This window comes from Dryobates pubescens, chromosome 3, assembly GCF_014839835.1.
Source record: "Dryobates pubescens isolate bDryPub1 chromosome 3, bDryPub1.pri, whole genome shotgun sequence".
NCBI classification, from domain to species: Eukaryota; Metazoa; Chordata; class Aves; order Piciformes; family Picidae; genus Dryobates; species Dryobates pubescens.
Window position 1 is genome coordinate 22,789,553 of NC_071614.1, and position 25,997 is coordinate 22,815,549.

The 25,997-nt window shown below is 51.0% G+C and overlaps 1 protein-coding gene across 1 annotated transcript; it reads right to left on the reverse strand.

Moving 5' to 3' along the window:
- Positions 1-597: 597 nt before the first annotated feature.
- Positions 598-25,929, reverse strand: ESCO2 (establishment of sister chromatid cohesion N-acetyltransferase 2). Its single transcript, XM_009908383.2, has 11 exons — positions 25,862-25,929; positions 25,470-25,602; positions 19,127-19,864; positions 15,995-16,085; positions 14,667-14,718; positions 9,272-9,401; positions 6,369-6,500; positions 5,966-6,055; positions 5,163-5,306; positions 3,526-3,710; positions 598-785 (listed from the first exon to the last, which is right to left on the reverse strand). Exons 1-11 carry the CDS (start codon positions 25,927-25,929, stop codon positions 647-649), a joined length of 1,902 nt encoding a protein of 633 aa, XP_009906685.2. The 3' UTR covers positions 598-646.
- Positions 25,930-25,997: the final 68 nt, after the last annotated feature.

Here is a 25,997-nt window from a genome sequence, read left to right on the forward strand (position 1 = left end):
TGCCCAGAGGTGGCTGGAGATGAAGGTTGAAGCACATCCTTACCCTTGCTCCCCAGCTTCTGCCTGCTGCCTTCTCTGAACTCAAATCAGGAGGAAACAATCTCCAGCAGCAGCATGTCACAACTTTTATTGAGCAGACAGAAGCCCAGGGACCCCTTCCCCTGCAGCACAACACTTCCATGGGGTCCAGGTCTTGAGTGCTGGGGACATCCTGCCCCTAAACCAGTTGATTTTTTAAGACATTCCCTACTCTCTGTCCATAAATGTAGCAACTGCTTGTGCTAAAAGCTTCTACCCCAGACAAGTTCTGTTTACTGCAGAGCTCAGCATTACATACCCACACCTCAAAGAGAAAAACATATATTAATTAAAAACTCTTCAAAGAAATTAAGTTACTCACAATTAAAAAACAACTTAGCTTCAGGCACCACCAACCTACCTGAAAGCCCAACAAGGTTCCACTGCACCACAACTGTACACAAAGTGACACCCTCTCCCCTAGCTCACACAGGCGAGGGGAGGAAGAACACGCACTCAGCAGGCAAGACAGCATTGAGCCCCCCTCACCAATGCTTGCAGGTTAAACACACACAATTAGCTGTGAGGCTTTTAAATGAACCTCAGCTTGGAGCAGAGCCAAGCCCAGTTAATTCTTGGAGACAAAATTGTAAACCAGGAAGTTGGGGGTTTGGCAGTACTTGGTGGCAAACGCTTTGCCGTCTGGCGTCGGGTCGGAGAAGGCGATTTCTTGGGTGCTCAGGTAGCAGCCATACATGAAGGTGCTCCTGGAAGAGAGAGAGGAGCCATCAGCACACCCCAGCCAGCCCCTGCTTTGTCCAGGGATAAAGTAGGTGCCCCAAAAACACCCTCTAGAATCCCAGAATTCCAGTGTGATGGGGGTTGGAAGAGAGCTCTGGAGGTATCACAGTATCACAGTATAACCAAGGTTGGAAGAGACTCCAAGGATCATCAAGTCCAACCTGTCCCAACAGACCTCACAACTAGACCATGGCACCAAGTGCCACGTCCAATCTCCCCTTGAACACTTCCAGGGATGGTGACTCCACCACCTCCCTGGGCAGCACATTCCAATGACAAACGACTCGCTCAGTGAAGAACTTTCTCCTCACCTTGAGTCTAAACCTCCCCTGGCACAGCTTGAGACTGTGTCCCCTTGTTCTGGTGCTGGTTGCCTGGGAGAAGAGACCAACCCCCTCCTGTCTACAACCACCTTTCAGGTAGTTGTAGAAGGCAATGAGGTCACCCCTGAGCCTTCTCTTCTCCAGGCTAAACAATCCCCGCTCCCTCAGCCTCTCCTCATAGGGCTGTGCTCAAGGCCTCTCACCAGCCTTGTTGCCCTTCTCTGGACACCTTCAAGAGTCTCAATGTCCTTCCTAAACTGAGGGGCCCAGAACTGGACACAGTACTCAAGGTGCGGCCTAACCAATGCAGAGTACAGGGGCACAATGACCTCCCTGCTCCTGCTGGCCACACTATTCCTAATACAGGCCAGGATGCCATTGGCCCTCTTGGCCACCTGGGCACACTGCTGGCTCATGTTCAGCCTACTATCACCTGAGTCCAGGTGGGTTTGGAATCTCTGCAGCCTCACTGGACAGCCTGGTCCAGGGCTCCAGCACCCTCCAAGGAAAGAATTTTTTTTGCTCTCATCAGATGGAACCTCCTGGATTCCAATTTGTGTCCCTTGTTCCTTGTCCTATTGCTGCTACCACTGAAAGCGGCCTTGGCCCCATCCTCTTGGCCCCATCTTCTTGCCTCCTGCCCTTTAGATACCAATCAGCACTGAGAAAATCCCCTCTCTCAGTCTGCTCTCCAAGCCATGTGCTATTACAGCCTCCTGGACCACCAAACTGCCCCCCTCAAGGCAACTCCATATTACAAGATGAGGGGAAATTCCTAAGTGTTCCTACAAGCTTGAAAAGCTTGGAATTTCCTGCCTGGAAAGACTTAAGTGTTTGGGCCCAACAATCTGTCCAGTAAAAAGAAGAAATAAATAAAAATAGATTTTTGGGTTCCCCCCCCCCCCCAACAAGCAAACTCTGCTTGGAAAACACAGACCACAGAGCTCTGTGCTCCTGTTAGACACAGCTTGGGCCATGCTGGTGTCACATTTTAAACACAAACTCATTTGAATGTAGATGGAATTGTTTTTCTTGGAAGAGGCTTTTCAGGCCATCAAGACCCAAAGAATATAGAGGGACCCTCTGCTATGAAGTGAGGATTCCAGATTTGCTTGATAGACTAGACTAGACTAGACTAGACCAGAATTAATCAGGTTGGAAGAGACCTTTGAGATCATGGAGTCCAACCTATCACCCAACACCATCTCATCAACTAACCCATGGCACTAAGCACCCCAGCCAGTCTCCTCCTAAACACCTCCAGGGATGGTGACTCCACCACCTCCCTGGGCAGCACATTCCAATGGGCAATCACTCTCTCTATGAAGAACTTCTTCCTAACATCCAGCCTGAGCCTCCCCTGGCACAGCTTGAGACTGTGTCCTCTTGTTCTGGTGCTGGTTGCCTGGGAGAAGAGACCAATCCCCTCCTGGCTACAACCTCCCTTCAGGGAGTTGTAGACAGCAAGAAGGTCTCCCCTGAGCCTCCTCTTCTCCAGGCTAAGCAACCCCAGCTCCCTCAGCCTCTCCTCACAGGGCTGTGCTCCAAACCCCTCCCCAGCTTTGTTGCCCTTCTCTGGACACCTTCCAGCAACTCAACATCTTTCCTAAACTGAGGGGCCCAGAACTGGCCACAGGACTCAAGGTGTGGCCTAACCAGTGCAGTGTACAGGGGCACAATGACCTCCCTGCCTCTGCTGGCCACACTGTTCCTGATCCAGACCAGGATGCCATTGACCATCTTGGCCACCTCGGCACACTGCTGGCTCATGTTCAGCCTACTATTAACCAGTATCCCCAGGTCCCTTTCTGCCTGGCTGCTCTCCAGCCACTCTGACCCCAGCCTGTAGCACTGCATGGGGTTATTGTGGCCAATGTGCAGAACCCACCTCTTAGATGCGTTCAATCTCATGCCCTTGGACTCTGCCCATCTGTCCAGGTCCCTCTGCAGAGCTCTCCTACCCTCTAACAGATCCACACCTGCCCCCAGCTTGGTGTCATTTGCAAACTTACTGATGACACAAATGTATCCCTTTCACACAGAATCAACCAGGTTGGAAGAGACCTCCAAGCTCATCAAGTCCAACCAATCACCCAACCCTAACTAATCAACTAGACCATGGCGCTAAGTGCCTCATCCAGGCTCTTCCTAAACACCTCCAGCGATGCTGACTCCACCACCTCCCTGGGCAGCCCATTCCAGTGGGCAATCTCTCTTTCTGGGAAGAACTTCTTTCTAAGATCAAGCCTGATCTTCCCCCAGCTTGAGACTGCGTTGCTCTGGTGCTGGTTGCCTGGAAGCAGAGACGAAACACGTCCATCCTTTTTCCCCTCCCAGGGACGAAGCTCAGCTGGGACCTCGGCTGTCTCTGGCCGCTCCCTACCTGACGATGTCCACCATGCGCCGGGCGATGCCCTTCCCACGCCGTGGGCCCAGGACCCAGATCCTGCTGATGCCACAGACGGCTGGCTCCGGCTCGGTGGAGCAGCGCCAAGCCCGCTGCTGCTGCAGCTCCTCCAGCTGAGGGGAGAGTGGCACAGCTCCCGGCTCCGACAGCACCCGGAAAGCCTGCGGAGACGACGAGAGGCATCGCTTGGGTTCTTCCACACGGGACACAGAGCCATGGGACTCTGCCTGCTCCCCGCCTTGTCCTTGGCTCCCTTAACAGAGCACAGCAGCACCCAAACACCAACCTAACCAACAATGCACATAGGCTGACTCCTGCATGCAACATCTCACCTTGACAGACTTCTTAGCAGGGCCTGCTGTGACAGGCCAAGGGCTAATGGTTTTAAACTAAATGAGGAGAGACTGAGACTGAAGAGAAGGAAGAAACTGCTCACACCGAGGGCAATGAGACACTGGCCTAAGCTGCCCAGAGAGTTGGTCAGTGCTCCATCCCAGTCCAGGTAGGACTGGGCTTTGAGCAATCTGATCTAACTGAAGAGGGGTTGGGCCAAAAGACCTTTAAAGATGCCTTCCTACCCAAACCAAGCTGTGATTCAATGACTCATTCTATGACAAAACCAGAAGCTTTCCTTTAATTTGTTTGGTTTTGCCCCCTTTTTTCCTTTTTTGAATGTGGTTGGGTTTTTTGTCCACACAGAATCCCAGCATGGTGCGCAGTGGGGGTTCAAAGGATCCTCTGGGGATCATCTATTTCAACCCCCCTGCTAATGCAGGGCCACCCAGAGCAGGCTGCCCCAGATTGTGCCAAGGCAGGTTTGGAATCTCTCTAGAGGAGACTCCACAACCTCTCTGGGCAGCCTCGTCCAGGGCTCCAGAACCCTCACAAGAAACAAGTTTTGACATATCTTCAAGTGGAACCTCCTGGGCTCCAGTTTTAGCTCTTTGGCCCTTGTCCTGTCACTGGCACCACCGAAAAGTGTTTGGCCCTATCCTCCTGACATCCACCCTTTAGCTATTGATCAACATTAATGAGATCCCCTCTCAGTCTTCTCCACACTAAACAGCCCCAGGTCTTTCAGCCTTCCTTTCTTGTCACAGAGGTGCTCCAGTCTCCTAAGCATCTTTGTAGCCTCCTCTGGACTTTCCCCACTAGTTCCTTGTCTGTGTTGAACTGGGGAGCCCAGAATTTGACCCAGGATTCCAAAAGTGGCTTCACCTTGGCAGAATAGAGGGGGAGGAGAACCTCCCTCAACCTGCTGGCCACACTCTTCTTAATGTACCCAACGAGACAATTGGCCTTCTTGGCTATGGGGGCTCATTGCTGACTCATGGGCAACTTCCTCTTTCTCTGAAAGCTGCTTTCCAGCAGATCAACCCCTAAGCTGTCCTGGTATACAGGGGGTTATTCCTCCCCAGATGCAGGACCCTACACTTGCCCTTGTTGAACCTCAGGAGGTTCCCCTTTGCCCAGCTCTCCAGCCTGTCCTTTTCTGGTTGTATTTTGTTGCCTTAGTTTCACCGTGATCCTTCTGTGCTGAGCCAGGAGTTCTGTCCAACAGCCCCCATTTTTCACTTGTGATTTCACCCCCTCCATCCCAGTCAGTAACACACCTGCTTGATCTGTTCAGCCATCAAGCACCCAACAATCATCTTCTCACTGGACACAAACAGGTATATTTTTGCCCTGGCTGGGCAGCTCAGAGGAACTTGCTTGAATCCCAGTTCGTTATCCACGATTTCTCGCACGTCTTCTGCCTGAGGACACAGGACCAGAGAGTGTTGTGTGAGGAACCATGACCAAAGTTCTTCAACTCTGGTGTGAAACTCATCCAGAAAAGTGACTTTTCCCCCCAGATAATCCTCTGTTTTCACTAGATCAGGCTCTAGCTATGCATAGAAAGGAACAGAACAGGAAAGAGTAGGATAGAACAGGAAAGAGTAGGATAGAACAGGAAAGAGTAGGATAGAACAGGACCAGAACCAGACCAGGTTGGAACATTCAAAACCAGGTTTTCATCCCTGGTGCTTAGGGACATGGTTTAGTGTTGACCCTTTGGGACTGGGTCAGAGGTTGGATTGGATGATCTTTGAGGTCTCTTCCAATCAGATATATTCTGTAATTCTCTCTTCACCCCTCTACACCTTCTCCTCCTGCTTCACCCCGGTCCTTGAGGCAGAAAGGATGCTGGCTGATGCTGGCCATGTTAAAACAAGAGCTTCAGCACAAGGAGCAGGGTTAGGAGGTGTCAGGTGGCTGGCCGCAGCAACCCAGATTATGCCACAAGCCCACTCAGCTCTCCCATCCACCCCACGCACTGGCGAGTGGTGCATGACCACACACTGAGGTAGTTCTGGGAGCCCAGCCAGCAGAAAGCTGATCTGCGACCTCACCTCCAAAACAAACAAACACAAACCTTCTTGATGGCGTATTTTGGGTCACTTGGAAGAATCAAGACAATTTTCCCATCCCAGAACTCAGCCACAACGCGTTCTTTCTTCCAACCCTGCCACGAGAAGGGGGGGAAAAAAAAAACCCCAAACAAGCAAGGAGTTAGTGGCTTAGCAAGAGGGAGGAAGCGATTCAGCACAGACCCTGGCAGAGGGAGCTGTAATCTGAACCACTCCATCTTTCAGGAATTAAGTCACATTCATCACACTGATGAAGCTGGACAGTTGCTGGAACTGCCCAACTGACCCTTTAACCTCCCCTCTGGATGACAAAAGCTGGCCTGGAGTCATCCCAGCCATCCCTGGGTACCGCCACAGCTCCTCCCCTCACGTTCCTGAGCTGCGCTGCGAGCGCAGCCATCTCCTCACCACATATCTGAGCGCCTCGAGGAACCTCTCATGGTACTGGATGTGTTGGGCCTCATCCTCAGGGCTGGCAGCTGTGTAGATCATGCCACATGACTTGCAGATCACAGCACCAAAATGCTTCTGCCCAGCATCCTAGGGAGAAAGAGAGCTCTGAGGCTGTCCAAAAGCCTCCTTCTGTTTCAAGGACAAGGCTGAGAACTGAGGCTAGAAACAACAATCAAAGATTGGAGCATTTGCTTTTGTTTGGATTTGTGAAGAGGGGGTTGAGCTTTTATTTATTTGCAGAATAGTCTGAATTGCAGAGGATCAAATTCCCCATGGAATCACAGAACTATGGAGAGCTTTGGGTGGGAAGGGACCTGCAAAGGTCACCTAGTCCAACCCCCTTGCAGTCAGCAGGGACACGTTCAACCGGATCAGACTGCTCAGAGCCCCATCCAACCTGACCTGGAATGCTTCCAGGGATGGGGCATCCACCACCTCTCTGGGCAGTCTAGGCTAGTGTCTCACCACCCTCAGTGAAAACAATTTCTTCCTTACACCTAGTTTGAATCTCCCTTCTGTTTTGCAGTTTAAAGACCTACTCCAACAGGTCCACATCTCTCCTGTGCTGAGAAATCAACACATTTGGAACAAGGCTTGAAATGGATCAGCAACACTCTCATGGAGGAAACAATGTAAAAGACCACCAAATGACATAAAAAAAACCACCAAAAAAGGTAATTTCTGCACAATCTTCATCAGTTATCTAAAAACAAGCTTATTTTTAGCTCTAGCAGTACTTAGGGAGGGGGAAAGAGCACGAACCAAATGCCAGCTGTGCAGGCAGACAGCAGATTGCTCTCTAAGCAGTGAGGTGAAGCAGGTACTGGTTTGTTCAGGACTCCTCTTATCTGCCCCTGCTGACTGATTGCCTTTCCCCAACTCCCAGTTTGAGCTCTCCCCCACCGTGCCACATCACCTGCAGTTTGTCCCTCTTAGGGGCCAGAGTGCTGGCTGTGCCATGTGCTTGTGGCTGCCCAGCCAGGGTGTTTATGGCAGCGATGACAGCCAAGGACACGCTGCTGCTTTCTTCTCAGCCAGGTTTCTCCCATCCATGGGGACCAGCTTTCAAAACATTCAAAACTGTGTATCTGTGAGGTCTCAAATTTGACAGAAATCATCCAAACCATTCCAAAGGTGCTCTAAAGGGCAAGGCAGCAAAACAGAATGATCACATCAGGCCTGTTCCCCCGGGAAAGAGGCTGGAAAACGTCTGTGTGTCACTAAGTGAGAACAAATGGGTTACTGAAAAATTACTCATTGCTGAGGGTGTGTTTGCTGGAAATCCACTCATGTGATGGCTACGTGACACATGAGCCTCACTGACACCATCTGGTCACCTCCTGCTCCAAACTGCTCCAAGCAAGGTTCCCCAGGGCTCAGTGTTTGGGGCTCTTCTCTTTCATGTCTTCATCAATGATCTGGACATGGGCAGCCTCGGTATGTTTGCAGATGACACCAAGCTGGGTGGCAGTGTTGATCTGCTGGAGGGTAGGGAGGGATCTACAGAGGGATGTGGCCAGGCTGAGGCCAATAGAATGAGGTTCCTCAAGGCCAAGTGCCATGTCCTGCACTTGGGTCACAACAATGCCCTGCAATGCTTCAGGCCTGAGGAAGTGGCCAGAAACTGCTTGGCATGAAAGGGCCTGGGGAGGTCAAAGCTGTCTGAAGATGAGCCAGCAGTGTGCCCAGGTGGCCAAGAAAGCCAAAAGCATCCTGGCTTCTATCAGCAATAGTGTGGCCAGCAGGACTAGACCAGAACTTGCCCATGTGTACTCAGTACTTGTTAGGCTGCATCACGAATCCTGGATTAAGTTTTGGGCTCTTCAATCCAAGAAGGACATTGAGGGACTAGAGCAGGTCAAGAGAAGGGCCATGAAATTGGTGAAGGGTCTAAAGCCCAAGTCTTGTGAGGAGTGGGTGAGAGACCTGCAGTTGTTTAGCCTGGAGAAAAGGAGGCTGAGGGGAGACCTTCTTCTTGTCTACGAGTCCCTGAAAGAAGGCTGTAGTGAGGTGGGTGTTGGCCTGTTTTCCCAAGGAACAAACAACAGGATGAGAGTAAACAGCCCCAAGTTGTGCCAGGGGAGGTTTAGGTTGGACATGAGGAACAGTTTCTCCCCCAAAAAGGGTTGCCAAGCCCTAGAGCAGGCTGCCCAGGGAAGTGGTGGAGGCACCATCCCCTAAGGGTTTTAAAAGCTGGGTAGATGTGCTGCTGAGGGACATGATTTAGTGACGACCTGTCAGAGCTGGATTAATGGTTGGCCTTGAGGATCTTCAAGCTCTTTCTGCATCTAAACCATTCTATGATTCTACAAAACCAGCACTCCACACTGAAGGATGACAGCAGGAAGGCAGATGTGGAGCTACTGGAGAGGGACCAACTTGTTAGCAGAGTGAGCTCCACTGAGGCTCAGCTCTTGGGTGCACATTCCTGCTCCCAGGCTGCCCTGGCTGATGTCTGCCGTTGTGGTTGCAGCGCTGCGCAGGCCAGGAAGCCACGGGAAAGGAACGTGATCCAGCCAAACCCACTCCTATAGCATCCATGCAGGCTTGGCTGAGCTTCCTCTGAGTTGTTGTGTTGGGTTTTTTTTTTTTAAATATCATGTTCCATAAATCTCTTTTGAATGCTAAAACCTAATAAAGTGTTAGTCTCAAGGAGACCATCTCAATGAATTTCACAGCTACTGCCCTGTCCTCATCTAGCGCTGAACACATTCGTCACTGCCCTGGTTCTGGTCATCACAGTGTGGTTGGTTTGAGGTTTCCACCTAAGGAAGTCCACTTATTGGTTAACCTCAAGCCATGTTCCTTGTTTCCCCAGCCCCAAGCCACCCAGCATGCCCCAGGGGGTGGAACCTTACGATGATCATCTGATCTCGGGAGCGCTTGCAGAGCGCTTTGGTCTTCTTGCTCTTCTGTGAGGCGTGAGGGGGTTTAGCAGGAGGGCTGGACCCAAAGGGACAAGGTGGTTCATCCAGGGTGGCCTGTGGCCTGGAAAAGAGACAAAATCAGAGAGATGAAAGTGAGTGGCTGTAGACAAAGGTTAACATGTGAAGTAACAGTGACTTGGAGGACAGAACACCCCAAACTAAGCCATGTCTGCTGTGGTGGCAGCTCCTCTGAGGGAGGGAGAGAAGGAAAGGGGCTCAAGGAAGAGCCACAATTGCACAAGAAGTAAAACAACTCTTGGTTAAGCACCCCTTCTCTTTCCAAAGCCATCTCATTTCCAAGAGCCTGGAAATTCAGCAGCTGAGAAGCAGAAGGCCAAGACCATGAAGAATGGAAACTCTAGGTAAAGAAAGAGATGCCTTAGCTCAGCAGCTTCCTCCTCAACCTGCTGCCGAAATGGATGTGGAGATCCAAAACTCTCCTGCACAGGCTCAAGCTGCTCAGCTCCACCAATCCTGCAACTGAGTCTTTTGGGGTCTAACTGGGATCCAAACAGACCCCAAGTCTGACCTAGATAGGTCCCACAGACATGCTCTGAACTTCAATGGTGTGTAAAACCCCAGCTATCACCACACCCCGAAAACATGTCTGCCCTTCCATGGGCTGAGGAGAATGGTGGGTTTGTCAAGTCCCCAGTGGATCCAAGGGTTCAGAGAGATGAACTCTGGGACATGTGGCTGTGAACAGCTGAGAAGGGGAGCATGGCTGGTTGTATGACCAGGCTGTGGCCCACAATGCCACAGCTAGGTGTGACCTGCTCATGGATCCATGTTGGCTCCAAGATGGTGTCATAGGACACGAGGATAAGGGTTACAGAATCCTAGCATGGTAGAGCTGGAAGCCACCTCTGCCTGTCCCCCTGAGCAGGCTGCCCAGGATTGTATCCAGTTGGGTTTGGAATCTCTCCAGAGAAGGAGACTCCAGAACAGCTCTGGGCAGCCTCTTTCAGGGCACCAGCACCTTCACAGGAACAAAGCTTTTGCCTCATGTTCAGATGGAACCTCCTAGGTTCCAGTTTGTGCCCACTGCCCCTTGTCCTGTCACTGAGCAGAGTCAAGCCCCATCCTCTTGACAGCTGCCCTTTAGATACTGATCAGAACTGGCCACACTCTCTTGTATACATCCCAGGAGACCACTGGCCTTTTTGGCCATGAGGGCACATTGCTGGCTCATGGGGAAAGTGTGGTCCATGAGCACTCCCAGGTCCTCCTTTGCAGATCATCCCCCTGGACATGGCACTAGTGAGGCTGCACCTCAAATAGCAGCATCAGTTTTGGGCCAGCCACTCCAAGGAGGACATTAAATTGCTGTAGCAGGTCAAGAGAAGGACAACAAAACCAGTGCAAGCTCTAGAGCCCAAGCCTTGTGAGAAGTGGCTGAGGGAACTGGGTTGTTTAGCCTGGAGAAAAGGAGGCTCAGGCAAGACCTCCTCACTGTCTCCAACTCCCTGAAAGGAGGTTGGAGTGACATAGGGGTCAGTCTCTTCTCACAAAGCACAAATGATAGGACGAGAAGAAATGACCTAAAGTTGTTCCAGGGAAGGTTTAGGTTGGACAGACATGAGGAACAATTCCTTCCCCCAAAGGGTTGTCAAGCCCTGGAACAGGCTGCCCAGGCATGTGGTAGGCCACCATCCCTGAAGGGAGTCAAAAGCCACATAGGTGTGGTGCAGAGGGACATGGTTTAGTGGTGACCTAGCAGTGCTGGGTTAATGGTTGGACTGGATGATCTTGAAGGTCTCTTCCAGCCAGAACCATTCCATGGCTCTGCACAAATGCCTCAGTTTACAGGGTGGGTTTGAGGCACAGAGGAACACATTGTGAGGGGCATTAAAAACTCCATTTTCCTCTCCTACCTTTAGAGTGGGTGGTGTGTGTGTGGGGTGGCACTTCTTAAACCCCCTTCAAGTGGAAATTTGCAAGAGCTGTGCAGTGAACCTTAACATGGAACTCATTCAGAGATCCACCAAAGAGTTTTATAGCTTTGGATACCAAAGAGAATTTCCAAAGCAGAGACTTCTTGCAGGAAAAGCTTGTGCTCATCAGCTTCCCGAGGGAGCACTGCAGATCCAAGGCTGATGCTCAGCTAATCACAAACACCAGGATTTCCACACAGCCCAGGGCTCCACTTGCACCACGGAAGATATTTGAACAGCCACATGAGGAAGGAAGGCAAACCTCACACTCAGCTTGCCTTTCAACACTTCTGTGGCTGAGGCCTACAGTAGCACCACAAGGCCTGGAAGGTTTGTTTTGGCTCTTTGAGGAGCAAATTTCAGCAGTTTCTTTGGTTGGTTTCCCCCCCTCTCCATGTCCACACTAACAATAGAGCCACTCTCAGCCCAGATTAAGAAAATGGTGCTTCAAGATGGGAGATGGCTTTGTAATTCTGGCTCTTGCACAGAAAACAAAGTCCTCCCTCCATTAGGCCTACAAGCACTGCAGAGTGCTGCTTGAAGCTCATCAAGAAGCAGGGGCACCAGAGAGCAGAACTGCAGCTTGTTAGTAGAGGCTCAGTGCCTGGAGGTCTCCAGTGCAGATATAAACATGCACTGAGAACCCACACCACTGATTAGACCCCACTGAGAGAGAGCAGAGCCTCTTTGCTCATAAACTCATGGACTTGTGGAATCATTTTGGGTAGAAGAGACCTTTAAAATAACTGAGTCCAGATGTTTACCCAGCAATGCCAGGCCACCACTAGACCATGTCTCTCAGCACCACAGCTGCAGTTTTTCAGTCCCTCCAGGGATGAGGACTCCCCCACTGCCCTGAGCAGCCAGCTCCAGGCCTTAACAACCCTTTTGGGGAAAACATTGTTCCTTGAACCCAGCCTGAACCTCCTCTGGTGCAACTTGAGGCCATTTCCTCTCATGCAATCTCTTGTTCCTTGGGAGAACAGACCAATCACTATGTCACTCCAACCTCCTCTCAGGGACATTTGGAGTGAGGAGGTCTCCCTTCAGCCTCCCCTCTTCCAGGCTACACAGCAACAGCTCCCTCAGCTGCTCCTTACAAGACTTATGCTCTAGACCCTTCACCAGATTTGTTGCCCTTCTTTGGACATACTCCAGCACTTCAATGTCCTTCTTGGAGTAAGGGGCTCAAAAACTAAACCCAGGATTCAAGGTGCAGCCTCACAAGTGCCAAGGGCAGGAGAACAATCTTTGCCCTAGACCTGTTGGCCACACAATTGCTGGTCCAAGCCAAGATGCTGTTGGCCTTCTTGGCCAGCTGAACATGCTAGGATCTCTGGCTGATGAGAGCTGCAGGTCCCTGATGAACAGCCAGCACAAAGACTGGAAGTTACTGCTTGATGTGGACGCTCCAGGCACAGAGTTAGAGGATGCATAGAAGTAATATAAATACATAAAAGCCTCTGTACAGGGCCCAAAAATCACCAAGTCTGAGCTATTCTTGGTGAAGAATCTGTCCTCTAATAGTCCTCCTTGTTCTAATGGTTTGATCATTAGCAAGATCATTGGCTGAACATGAGCCAGCAGTGTGCCCAGGGGGCCAAGAAGGCCAATGGCATCCTGGCCTCCATCAAGAATAGTGTGGCCAGCAGGAGCAGGGAAGTCATTGTGCCCCTGGACTCGGCACTGGTTAAGCCACACCTTGAGTTCTGTGGCCAGTTCTGGGCTCCTCAATTTAAGAAGGACATTGAGACTCCTGAAGGGCAACGAGGCTGGGGAGAGGCCTTGAGCACAAGCCCTGTGAAGAGAGGCTGAGGGAGCTGGGGTTGCTTAACCTAGAGAAGAGGAGGCTCAGGGGAGACCTTCTTGCTCTCTACAACTCCCTGAAGGGAGGTTGTAGCCAGGTGGGGGTTGGTCTCTTCTCCCAGGCAACCAGCACCAGAACAAGAGGACACAGTCTCAAGCTGTGCCAGGGGAGGTTTAGGCTCAAGGTGAGGAGAAAGTTCTTCCCAGAGAGAGTTGTTGGCCATTGGAATGTGCTGCCCAGGAAGGTGGTAGAGTCACCATCCCTGGAGGTGTTCAGAAAAGGATTGGATGTGGGACTTGAAGCCATGGTTTAGTTAGTCATAAGGTGTTGGGTGACAGGTTGGACTGGATGATCTCTGAGGTCTTTTCCAACCTGATTGATTCTATGATTCTCTGAGGAGTTAAGCCTCATCCCTGGAAGTTTTTCAGGCCAGGCTGGATGTGGCTCTGAGCAACTTGATCCAGTGTGAGGGGTGTGAGGGGTCCCTGCCCATGCATTGGGGTTAGAACTAGATAATCCTTGAGGTCCCTTCCAGGCCTGACAATTCTATGATTCTAAACCCATTAGCTCCTTTTTAAGTGAAAAAGAAAAGCCCATCAGCAAAAGGACAGGTAAAAATTCACCAATAAGAAAAAAAAAAGGCTAAGGGCAGACCTTCTTACCAGGTAGGTATTGTGCTGAAGGACGAGGTCGGGTGGTGACCTGGCAGGTGTGGACACCTGCAGTTTTTCTGCCAGAAGCTGTTACCAGATTTCTATTCAGTTAAGGGTCCTTAGCATCACCCTTGTGCTTTCTTGGATTGGCAATAGCGTGGCCAGCAGGACTAGAACAGGGATCATCCCCCTCTACTGGGCACTGCTGAGGCTGCACCTCGAACCCGGGTTTAGCTTCGGTTCCCTCTCTCCAAGGACACGGAGGTGTTGAAGCGTGTCCAGGGCACGGCTACAAAGCCGGTGAAGGGTCTAGAGCACAAGCCTTGTGAGGAGGGGCTGAGGGAACTGGGGGGGTTTAGCCTGGAGAAAAGGAGGCTTGGGGGAAATGTTCTCACTCTCTGCAAGGAGCAAGGTGGGAGATTGGTCTTTTCTCCCAATGACCAAGCAATAGGACAAAGGGAAACAGCCTCAAGTTGTGCCAGAGGTGGTTTTGGTTGGACATGAAGAACAATTCCTTCCCCACAAGGGTTATGAAGCTCTTTAGCAGGCTGCCCATGGCAGTGGTGGAACCCTCATGCCTGGAGGGATTTAGAAGCCTTGTAGATGTGATGCTGAGGAACATGATTTAGTGGTGAGCTGGCAGTGTTGGGTTGGAATTCATGATCTTAAAGGTCTCTTCCCACCAAAACCAGTCTATCACTCTATGGTTCTACAGTAAGGAAACACTTGTTACCTTCTTCACATGCTGGAACTGTCCTGGACCAACATAAATCTAACTCTTCTTCTCTTCAAATGAAGAAGAACCCACAAACACATCCAAACCAACCTCCTGCCCCCCAACCATACAAAGATGAGGAGAAAGCCAAGCTGTTAGACTAAGAAGTAATAATCCTGCAGCTCTGATCCTTCTTGGAGAGCAAAGACCAACCTACCTTTTCTTGCTGGCACTGAATATTGGGTAGACAACAGCATTTGGAGGGGGTGCTGGAAAAAAAAGTGGAGAAGTTGGTGTGGTTTGAGATCCTTTTGAACTGCAGAGCACATTGATACAGAGAAGCAAAAATTCAAACACAAATGAGGCTTCAAAAGGATCCACACTGAACTTAGAGAAGAGCTTTAACAGTGCTGGGAAGCTGTTGATGCTAAAGGATATCAAAGTTATGTCCATGAGTCTTATCCAGCCATCATTACCTTTGATTGAAGCTAATTACTGACATGGAAGTGTTATTGATCAGGTTATCTGGTCCCTTCCTCTCTCCCACTGGACTTGTGAAGCCAAAATTTCTGCTGCAGTGGTTTAATGTTTCCTTGGCTAGTGGAGGGAAGGAGGTTGTAGCAGAGTGGGGCTTGGTCTCTTCACCAAAGTTGCAAGTGACAGGACAAGAGGAAACATGTCCCCATGCACTCAGCACTGATGATGCCACGCCTCCAACACTGGGCTCAATACTGGGAGCCTCACTCCAAGGAGGACATTGAGGTGCTGGAGTGGATCTAAAGAAGGGCAATGAAGCTGTCGAAGGGTCGAGAAGACAAGCCTTGTGAGGAGTGGCTGAAGGAGCTGGGCTTCTCCAGCTTGCAGAAAAGAAGGCTCAGGGAAAACCTTCTGGTTCTCTGCAAGTCCCTGAAAGAAAGCTGGGGAGAGGTGAGGCTCAGTCTCTTTTCCCAAGGAACAAGTGATAGGACAAGAGGAAATGGCCTCAAGCTGTGCCAGGGGAGGTTTAGGTTGGACATGAGGAACAATTTCTTCCCCAGAAGGGTTATCAAGCTCTTGAGCAGGCTGCCTGTGGCAGTGGTGGAGTCCCCATGCCTGGAGGGATATAAAAGCCTTGTAGATGTGATGCTGGGACATGGTTTAGTGGTGACCTGGCAGTGATGGGTTAAATGTTGGACCTGATGCACTGTGGGGGTTAGAAGGGACCTCTGAATGTAATCTAGTCCAATCCCTGTGGCTAAAGCAGGGTTGACCCAGAGCAGGTTGCCCTCCAAGTTCAGATGGCATCTCCTGGGCTCCTGTGAGAGAAGCCAGACAGCAGGATCAAAACAGATTGCACACTGCTGAGCACTAAACCAGATTCATCAGCATTTCCATCACAAGTGCCCAGCTTAGTAAACCTCTGAAAAACAGGATGAGGTGGGAATTCAACAGTAGAGCCTGCTGGGGAAAAAACAGGTAAGCCAAGAGATTTTTCCAAAGTCTTTTTCACCTCATTTTCCTGCAGCACCAAAAGGCATTGTCCAGGAGTGGTATAATCCACCTTACCTTGCTTGTCCATCTTACAGGGAGACTGGATGGAAAGGATGATGCAGTCATCTGAGTCACAGGTGGGAGAGGAGTTGGTGCCATCTACATCCTGCAAACCAAGACAGGCTGTTTTAGGGCAAACACAACAGTTTCTACCCAATGAAGTTGTCAGACAGCACCTGGAGAATCACAGTTCAAGTGATCAGCACAAGAAGCACTATGTGACAGTGGCAGGTGTGATACACAGTTGGACTGCCAGTGCCAGAACATGGGCCAAAACTGGGTCAAGCCTTGTTCAACAACTTCATCAGTGAGCTGGGTGCAGGGACAGAGTAGACCCTCAGCCAGTTTGCCGATGGTACCAGGAAGGAGCACCTGAAACAGGAAGGAGTGACTGAAACACCACCAGGCTGTCCAGGCTGGAGATTTGGGCAGAGGGGAATCTCATCAAGCTCAACGGGTTTAGAATCCTGCAGCTGGGGAGGAAGAACCCCCTGCAGCAGCACAGGTTAAGGGTTGACCTGCTGCAAAGCAGCTCCATGAAGGACCTGGGAAAGCTGAGTGGGCAAGTGTCCTGGGAGCAAGCCTGCAATGTGCCCTCAAGTCCAAGAAGGCAAATTATGTCCTAGGGGGCATTAAGAAGCATGTGGCCAGCAGGTCAAGAGAGGTTCTCCTCCCCCTCTACTCTGTCCTAGTGAGGACACATCTAGAGCACTCTGTCCACATCCAGGCTCTCCAGCTCAAGAGGAACAGGGAACTACTAGGAAGAGTTGAGCAAAGGCTGCCAATATGCTGAGGAGTCTGGGGCACCTCTCTGACAAGGGATGGCTGAGAGACCTGGGGATGTTTCCTAAAGAGCAGCCTGAGAGGGGATCTTCTCAATGCTCACCAACATCCAAAGGGAGAGAGCTCAAGAGGAATGTGCCCAGACTCTTTTCAGAGGTGGGCAGCAACAGGACAAGGGGCAATGGGGCACAGATGTGAACCAGGGAGGTTTCCACTGAACATGAGGAGAAACTTACTCTCTCTCACATTCCTGACTTGGTTGTCAGTATGTTTGTACAGTGTAGCCTTAATAAACCACAAATATCACCCTGGGAAGTCTAATCTTGCATGCACAGTGAAAAAAAGAACAAAAAAGAGCAACAAAACCAACAAAGCTAATTCAAAAGCATTTGATTCTGCTGTGATGGGGAGGTTTTTGTGCTGGCAAAACATTCCCCAGAGGTTAACCCACCACAGGAAGTGTTGAAAAGGGGAATTTGGTGACTTCATTGCTGTGAAGTGGATACAGGCTAAGCTTGGCCTTGAGAGATGTTTGGGTTCTGCTGCAGCTGGTGGCTTTGCCTGGTGACTGTGTTGGTGGGATGGGAAATGACAGCACTGTCAGGTACAAAAAGAGCTGAGTTCAAGGTGGGGGTGAGGGGAGGGAAGTAGTTTAGGATACTTTCCTTTTTACAGGACATTTGGGAGAGGCTTCCTAAAGCAGGCAAGATGTACAGTGGTAGTCAGAGAACGTGGGAGAGTCCCAGATCTTTCCTGGAGACTTTCAAAGCCAACCTGGATGTTTCCTTGTGTGGCCTGGCCTAGGTGATCCTGCTTTGGCAGGATTGATTTCTACAGATCCCTTCCAAGCCCTAACACTCTGTGATGCTATGCTCCTTGCTGCCTGGGAGAAAAGAACTGCTAAATGAGCAGATACAGAAAAGGATCATTAAAAGATAACCCCAGAGCAGCTCAAATCATAGCAGAGGCTGCACAAGAAAGAGACATTTTGTGACCCAGGACAAAGGGCTAAAGACATTCTAGAAACAATTTTACTTCACTGGCTGATAAGCAAATGACTGGGGAAACAAAGAAAGCTTTAAGGAGCACAGCAGCAGAGTTCTGGAGAGGCAGCACCATCCTCCAGCTTGAAGTCAGTCATGTTTTCAGACAGTTATCTAAGAAGGCAGCTCAGGACCTCCTACAGAATGTGGGATGTAGCCATGACCTCCACAAAACTCAGCAAGGTCAGAGCTGGCATTTGGAAGGTTGATTAAACCAGGAGGGAAAACAAAAGGACATTTCAAAGCTGCATTTTCAGCTTTGTGCTTTAGCAAGGAAATGAAATGATCTCCACCATCAGAAATGGAGCATGTCATAGAATCAGCACAACTGCTTGGGTTGGAAGAGATCTTTGAGATCATTGAGTCCAGCCATTAACCTACCACTGGCAGGTCACCACTCAACTATATCCCTCAGCACCACAGCTACATCAATCTTTCCAGGGATGGAGACTCCACCACTATCCTGGGCAGCCTTTTCCAGGCCCCTACAACCCTTTCCATGAAGAAATTCTTCCTCATGCCAAACCTAAACTTCCCCTGATGCAGCTTGAAGCTGTTCACTCTCCTCCTGTGGCTTGTTCCCTGGCAGAAGAGACTAACACCCAACTCCTTCCAGCTTCCTTTCAGGGAGTTGTAAAGAGTAATAAAGTCCCCCCTGAGCTTCCCATTCTCCAGACTAAACAACCCCAGGTCCCTCAGCTGCTTCTCACAAGACTTGTGCTCTAGACCCTTCACCAGATTCATTGCCCTTCTCTGGACCCACTCCAGCACCAGAGTGAAGGGCCCAAACTGAACCCAGGCTCCAAGGTGCAGCCCCAGCAGGGCCCACTACAGAGGAACAATCTCTGCCCTCAACCTTCTGACCACATAAATTGCTGATCAAAGCCAGGATGCTCTTGACCTTTCTGGCTACTCGAGCACCCTTCACCACATCTTAGAGCTTGCAGCAGGCTGGAATGCAACAAGAACCTTTTGAAGCTTCAGGTTTATGCCTTCACAAGGCAGGCATAAAGCTGTGCCAGCTTCCTAGCCAAAATCCACTAACACACCTCAACAAACACCCCGTGTCTGACTAACTGGAGCATGTGTTAATTCCAGCAGCTCAGCACAGTGTGTGTGTGACCCAGGTCCCCACAGCCCCTCTACTCACCACATTCCCTGTAGCTGCAGGCTGGGGAGGACAGAGGGCAGCAGAAACACCTCCATTGCCCTGGGGAGAGCTTTTCCCTTCACTTCCCAAGTCTCTCTCCTGGTTTGTGCACCTTGTCAAGCTCTCCCTGCTCTCATTTCCTGGTTTCTGAGGCACAGAAACATTCCTCACCACATCACCCCCTTCAGGAGTTCCATCAGCTGAATTAGGCTTTGCAGGTGGTGGTGGTGGTGATCCAGGCTGATCTTTCTCTTGCAGAGGTTTGGGGAGACCTTGGAGAGACTTTGCGTCTGCCGCTGGCTTTTTACCGTGCGACTTCTTCCTGGCAGTGAAAAAAGCTGCTCCCAGCTGGAGTTTCAGGGCTGGCTTCATTGTCATGCTCAGGACTCTGAAGGGTGAATCCATCTTCTTTTTAATCAGGCAGCTTACATTCTCTTTCCCCACGCTGGGTTTCCCCACTGTGGGCTCTCCTTTTGCCTTTAGAGCTTTGGGGGCAGCTTTGCCATGGCTGGAGCCGGATGAGTGTTTGGCTGGTTTTGAGCCCATGTTTCTGCTCAGGTTCACGTTCACCTTCACAGTCCTGCTGCCAGCTGGGAGATTTTCATCCCTCTTACCTAAAATGCAGTTCTCCTTCAGCTCTTTCCTCTCCAGAGGAGTGAGATAGCGCTTCTCCTTGCTGTAAAAAGTCCCTGTGGGCACAAAGTGCTTGTAGGAGGAAGCAGGCTTTGGGGACGAATTTGTCAAGGACTCCCTCTGTGAGCCTGTGTGAGCTCCAGTTGCCTGAGGAGGTGAAATATCCAACCTCCTTGACAGTGCTGGCTTCACCACAACAGCCTCATTTTCCTTCATCTCATCACTGGAGCTTGATGACCATTTTATCTGAGAAGCAGACCTGTTATTGCTTAACATCTTGAGTGGAGACAGGCCTTCTGCAGAGCCTGTTGCCCTTTTCTTCACAGGGGTCTCAAAAGCTAAGGGTGAGCTGTGAAAATAATTAGGGAGGGAAACATCACACACTGTTGAAAACTTGTCACTCATGATTTCACTGAAGTAGTAAGTAGTACTGATCTCCTTCTATGATCAGGTGACTGCCTGGTGGATGAGGGGAAGGCGTGGGTGTAGTCTGCCTGGACTTCAGCAAGGCCTTTGACACCGTCCCCCACAGCAAACTCCTGGCCAAGCTGTCAGCTCGTGGCTGGGACAGCAGCACTCTGTGCTGGGTTAGGAACTGGCTGGAGGGCTGAGCCCAGAGAGTGGTGGTGAATGGTGCCACATCCAGCTGGCAGCCAGGCACCAGTGGTGTGCCCCAGGGATCAGTGCTGGGCCCCACCCTGTTCAATATCTTTACTGATGATCTGGATGAGGGCATTGAGTCAGTCATCAGCAAATTTGCAGATGACACCAAGCTGGGGGCAGGAGTTGATCTGCTGGAGAGTAGAGAGGCTCTGCAGAGGGACCTCAACAGGCTGGACAGATGGGCAGAATCCAAGGGCATGAGATTGAACACATCCAAGTGCCAGGTTCTGCACATTGGCCACAGCAACCCCATGCAGAGCTACAGGCTGGGGTCAGAGTGGCTGGAGAGCAGCCAGGCAGAGAGGGACCTGGGGGTGCTGGTTGATGGTAGGCTGAACATGAGCCTGCAGTGTGCCCAGGTGGCCAAGATGGTCAATGGCATCCTGGCCTGCATCAGGAACAGTGTGGCCAGCAGAGGCAGGGAGGTCATTGTGCTCAGCACTGGTTAGGCCACACCTTGAGTCCTGTGTCCAGTTCTGGGCCCCTCAGTTTAGGAAAGATGTTGACTTACTGGAACATGTCCAGAGGAGGGCAACAAAGCTGGGGAGGGGTTTGGAGCACAGCCCTGTGAGGAGAGACTGAGGGAGCTGGGGTTGCTTAGCCTGAAGGAGACTCAGGGGTGACCTTATTGCTCTCTACAACTACCTGAAGGGAAGTTGTAGACAGGCAGAGGTTGGTCTCTTCTCCCAGGCAACCAGCACCAGAACAAGAGGACACAGTCTCAAACTGTGCCAGGGGAGGTTTAGGCTGGAGGTTAGGAAGAAATTCTACACAGAGAGAGTGATTGCCCATTGGAAAGGGCTGCCCAGGGAGGTGGTGGAGTCACCATCATTGGAGGTGTTCAGGAGGAGACTTGATGGGGTGCTTGGTGCCATGGGTTAGTTGATTAGGTGGTGTTGGATGATAGGTTGGACTCCATGATCTTGAAGGTCTCTTCCAACCTGGTCTATTCTATTCTAGTATCACTTTTCTCTCAGCTTAGTTCCCTGCACTTGTGTATGCCCTGAAACAAACAGAGCTATCAAAATACACCAGAAAAATATCAAAGGGCCAAAGGCTGTTTCACCATTCTTCACATATTTATGTTTGGAGAGAGCAAATCTATTTCCTTGCCTCAACTTGTTAAAATCAGAGTCACTCTACTTCCTGATCTGGCAAGGTCAGCCTGGTTCATGATTAAAGAGGAGACAAACAGTATTTGCTTTGTTTCAGGCCGATTCCAATCTGTGCCTCTAAAGCAGCTTGTGCATTCCTCATCCTCACACCCAAGGTTCACAGAGCTCAGGCTAATCTCATGCTGGTTTACAGCAGTTTCTGGAGGGCACATGCTGAAAGTCCAAAACCCCAACATGATGAGAGTTGGAAGGGATCTCTGGAGATCATCCAGTCCAACCCCTCTGATGAAGCAGGTTGCCCAGAATGGTGTCCAGGCAGGTTCAGAATCTCTCCAGAGACTCCACAGCCTCTGAGCAGCCTGGTCCAGGCCTCCAGCACTGTAACAGCCTTTCTCATTTCAAACTCTGTTCTGGGCCATAGACTGAAGCTAATTTTTTTAGCATCAGCTTCCCTCTCTGTTAGATGAAACCTCTCAACATGCTCAGTACAATGAAAAAATCATAGAATCAGTAAGGTTGGAAAAGACCTCAAAGATCATCAAGTCCAACCTGTCACCCAACACCTCATGACTACTAAACCATGGCACCAAGTGCCACGTCCAATCCCCTCCTGAACACCTCCAGTGATGGTGACTCCACCACCTCCCTGGGCAGCACATTCCAATGGGCAATTGCTCTCTGTGAAGAACTTCTTCTTAACATCCAGCCTGGACTTCCCCTGGCACAGCTTGAGACTGTGTCCTCTTGTTCTGGTGCTGGTTGCCTGGGAGAAGAGACCAAGCCTCACCTGGCTACAACCTCCCTTCAGGTAGTGGTAGAGAGCAAGGTCTCCCCTGAGCCTCCTCTTCTCCAGGCTAAGCAACCCCAGCTCCCTCAGCCTCTCCTCACAGGGCTGTGCTCAAGGCCTCTCCCCAGCCTCGTTGCCCTTCTCTGGACACGTTCAAGAGTCTCAATGTCCTTCTTAAACTGAGGGGCCCAGAACTGGACACAGGACTCAAGGTGTGGCCTAACCAGTGCAGTGTACAGGGGCAGAATGACCTCCCTGCTCCTGCTGGCCACACTGTTCCTGATGCAGGCCAGGATGCCATTGGCCCTCTTGGCCACCTGGGCACACTGCTGGCTCATGTTCAGCCAAACTCAACCGCTGCATGAGCAATAAATATGGGCTGCTGCTAACTGTGTCTCAGAACCATCTTGTTGGTTTTCCCCTCCTCTCTCCCCCCCCACTAAAACATCTCAAGGATTTGAAACACTTCTTTGCTTCTATTTGCTAAGGGAGTAGATCTCTCCGTGGGATGTGAGCATACTCATCGCTATCAGCTGAGCTGCGGCTCCTCTTCTGTGGAGTAACAGCTGCCATCTCCTCACCACAGCACCTAAAACAACACAGCTTTAATGGCTGGGAACAGACTTCCCAGTAAAAGAACCTTAGTAAAGAAGGAAGAAGAGGTATGGGACTGAGAAGAAACCACTGACTGACAGCAATTCAGGCATGATGGAGACAAGAGCACACAGGAAAGGCCACAGAATAGAACCGAATCACAAGAAAGCTGGGGAGGGACTTTTGAGGGTGTCAGGGAGTGATAGGACCAGGGGGAAAGGAACAGAACTAGAAATGGGTAGATTCAGATTGGATGTGAGGAAGAAGTTCTTCCCCAGGAGGGTGGTGAGACACTGGCACAGGTTGCTCAGGGAGCTGGTGGAAGCCTCATCCCTGGAGGTTTTTAAGGCCAGGCTGGATGTGGCTGTGAGCAACCTGATCTAGAGTGAGGTGTTCCTGCCCATGGCAGGGGGGTTGGAACTGGATGATCCTTGAGGTCCCTTCCAACTCTAACAATTCTATGACCTTTTAAAGGTCATCTAGTCCAAAACCCTTGCTGTAAGCAGGGACATCTTCAACTAGAGCAGGTTGCTCAGAGCCCATCCAACCCAGCCTGGAATGGTTCCAGGGATGGGGCAACGTGAGCCAGGGTCTTACAACCATCACAGTGAAGAATTTCTCCCTTATATCTAATCTGAACCTCTTCTCTTTTCAATTAAAGCCATTACTCCTTGTCCTGTCACAACAGGCACTGCTTAAATGTCTGCCCATAGCTTGCTGCTAGGGCTCTGCAAGTACTGAAAGGCCACAACAAGGTCTCCCCACAGCTTCTCCTCTCTTAGCCTGTCCTCCCAGCCCAGGAGCTCCAGACCTCACACCACCTCTGTGGCCTCCTCTGGATCTGCTCCAAGAGGTCCATGCATCTCCTGTGCTGAGGGCCCCAGAGCTGGACCTATCACTGCAGGTGGGGTCTAAGCAAAGGGGCAGAATCCCCTCCCTCAACCTGCTGGCCACACAGCTTTGGATGCAGCCCAGAGGACAGTTCATGTCCAGCTTTTAATCTTCCTGCTCAAATGCATTTCTTTCTCTCAGTTCTGGTTGTTCCAACTCACAACTGAAAGCCAAGAATAAACAAATATCCTCTACCCAAGAAGACTAACAATAAATATCCATCCAATGCTAGCAAAAAGTATTTATTCCAGAAACTGCCAGCAGAGGGAAGTTTCTCCTAACTTGCCTGCATTTACACGATGCTGGGTTGGGGGAATCAGTGACCAGTGACAGCTCAGATCCAACAAGCTGTTCTAAAGACCAGGAACACCAAGGATAGGAGCAAATGATTCAGCCAGGAGCTGTGGGCTGCAGAAGTAGCTGCAGAACCTCAGTGCAAAGGGGAACTTTAAGAGAGGGCAGGCAATGCCTTAAGAAGCACAAGGCAACAACTGCAAACAAAGGATCAGGTCTAGATGCAAGGGAGATGGTCAGATAAGAAGAGTCAAGGGGTGCATGAGGGGGTAAAAATCCTTGTACCCTTCACTAAGAACCTGAGGATCCCATAGACAGCTCCCTGCAGAGCAGCTCCACACTGCCAGCCCAGCCACCCACATCCTTTCCCAAAAGAGTCACAGATTGGTTTTGGTTGGAGAAAAACATTAAGATCATCAAGTCCAAGCTTTTACCCAGCACTTAACAGGTTACCACTAAATCACATTCATCAGCACCACATCTGCACAGCTTTTCACAGTATCACCAAGGTTGGAAGAGATCTCAAAGATCATCCAGTCCAACCTGTCACCACAGACCTCATGACTAGACCATGGCACCAAGTGCCACGTCCAATCCCCTCTTGATAGCCAAACCTCTCCAAGAATTGGGACTCTACCACTGCCCTGGGCAGCCTCTTCCAGGCCTTGACAACACTTCCAGGGAAGAAATTCTTCCTCAAGTCCAACTTAAACCTCCCCTGGAAGAACTTGGGGCTGTTCCCCTTGGCCTATCACTTGTTCCTTGGGAAACTAAATTCCACCTTGTTCCAATCTCCTTTCAGGTAGTTGGAGGGAGTGAAAAGGTCTCCTCTGAGCCTCCTTATCTCCAAGCTAAACCACCCCAGTTGCTTCAGCCACTTCTCACAAGATTTGTCCTACAGACCTTTCACCAGCTTTGTTACCCTTCTCTGGATATGGAACTCTACATGCCGCTTGGAGTGAGAGGACCTAACTGAACCGAGTATTCGAGCTGTGGCCTCACCAGTGCTCAGTACAGACACTCAATCCCCAGCCAGCCCCAGCCCAGAAGCCCCACAGCTCAGTAATGCATAAGACTTTCACCACAGCACCCCACAGGCACCAGTCCCTTACCCCAGCTTCCCACTCCATAGGAGTTAACCTAAGCATGCCATACGTCCATAAACCCACTCCCCACACCTGACTCTGCACCAGGACCTGGCTCCCCGCTGTCTCCACCTCATTTGTATGTGAGGCTTATGTCCCTCGTCACCTCACCAATCCCTCAGGGCACAGCCCTCCCTAAGATCTATGCCAGATCCCACACAGGCGCTTCAGAACCACCAGAGGCTCCATCCCGCGTGCCCTGAGTCTCGACACAGCCACTGCGAGCCACCCTCAGCACCGTTCCCCCCGGCCTGGCACGCTCCCAGTCCCCCAGGCACAGCCACGACCCCTCACCTCAGCGCCGCCATCTCTCCCGCGCGTTCGAACCCGCGCACTTTCTCCCGCCCGCCTAGCCCTCTTTTTTTCTATTGGCCCGGCGCCACGTCACTCACTTGTATTTCGTCACCATTGGCGGCCTTGCTCCCGCCCTCCCCATTATCCGCGCAATCGTATGCCAGGGCTCGCCGCAACACCTCCTCCCTGAGAGGCTCTGGCTCCGTGCTGCCGAGCGGGAGTGCGCGGGTGCTGATGGGAGTTGGAGTCCGAGCACAGCGCAGCAGGAAGCGCAAGCACGGAGGAATTTAGTACAGCAAAGACAGTGGGAACTGAGAAACAACTTCAAAAGCTAACGGCTGGCTTTGACCCTCCGCTTCGGGAAATGCCGGGGCGCTATCCCTTGAGAAGGCTGCTGATATCTGAGGTGGCCTATGAGGAGTCAGTGCCGCAGCAGCCCCATGCCCCATAGCCTTCAGGTGTAGCACTTATACTCCCTCAACATCGTCACCCACATCGATCGGGCGGCGCTCTATAGATGCGCACAGGCCGGGAGCGCTGCGCTACAGCACTCCGCATGCGCGGATGCCACAGCCAGCACTGCTGCAGCGCGCATGCGCCAGACGCCCTGTGTGTACCCGTCTAGT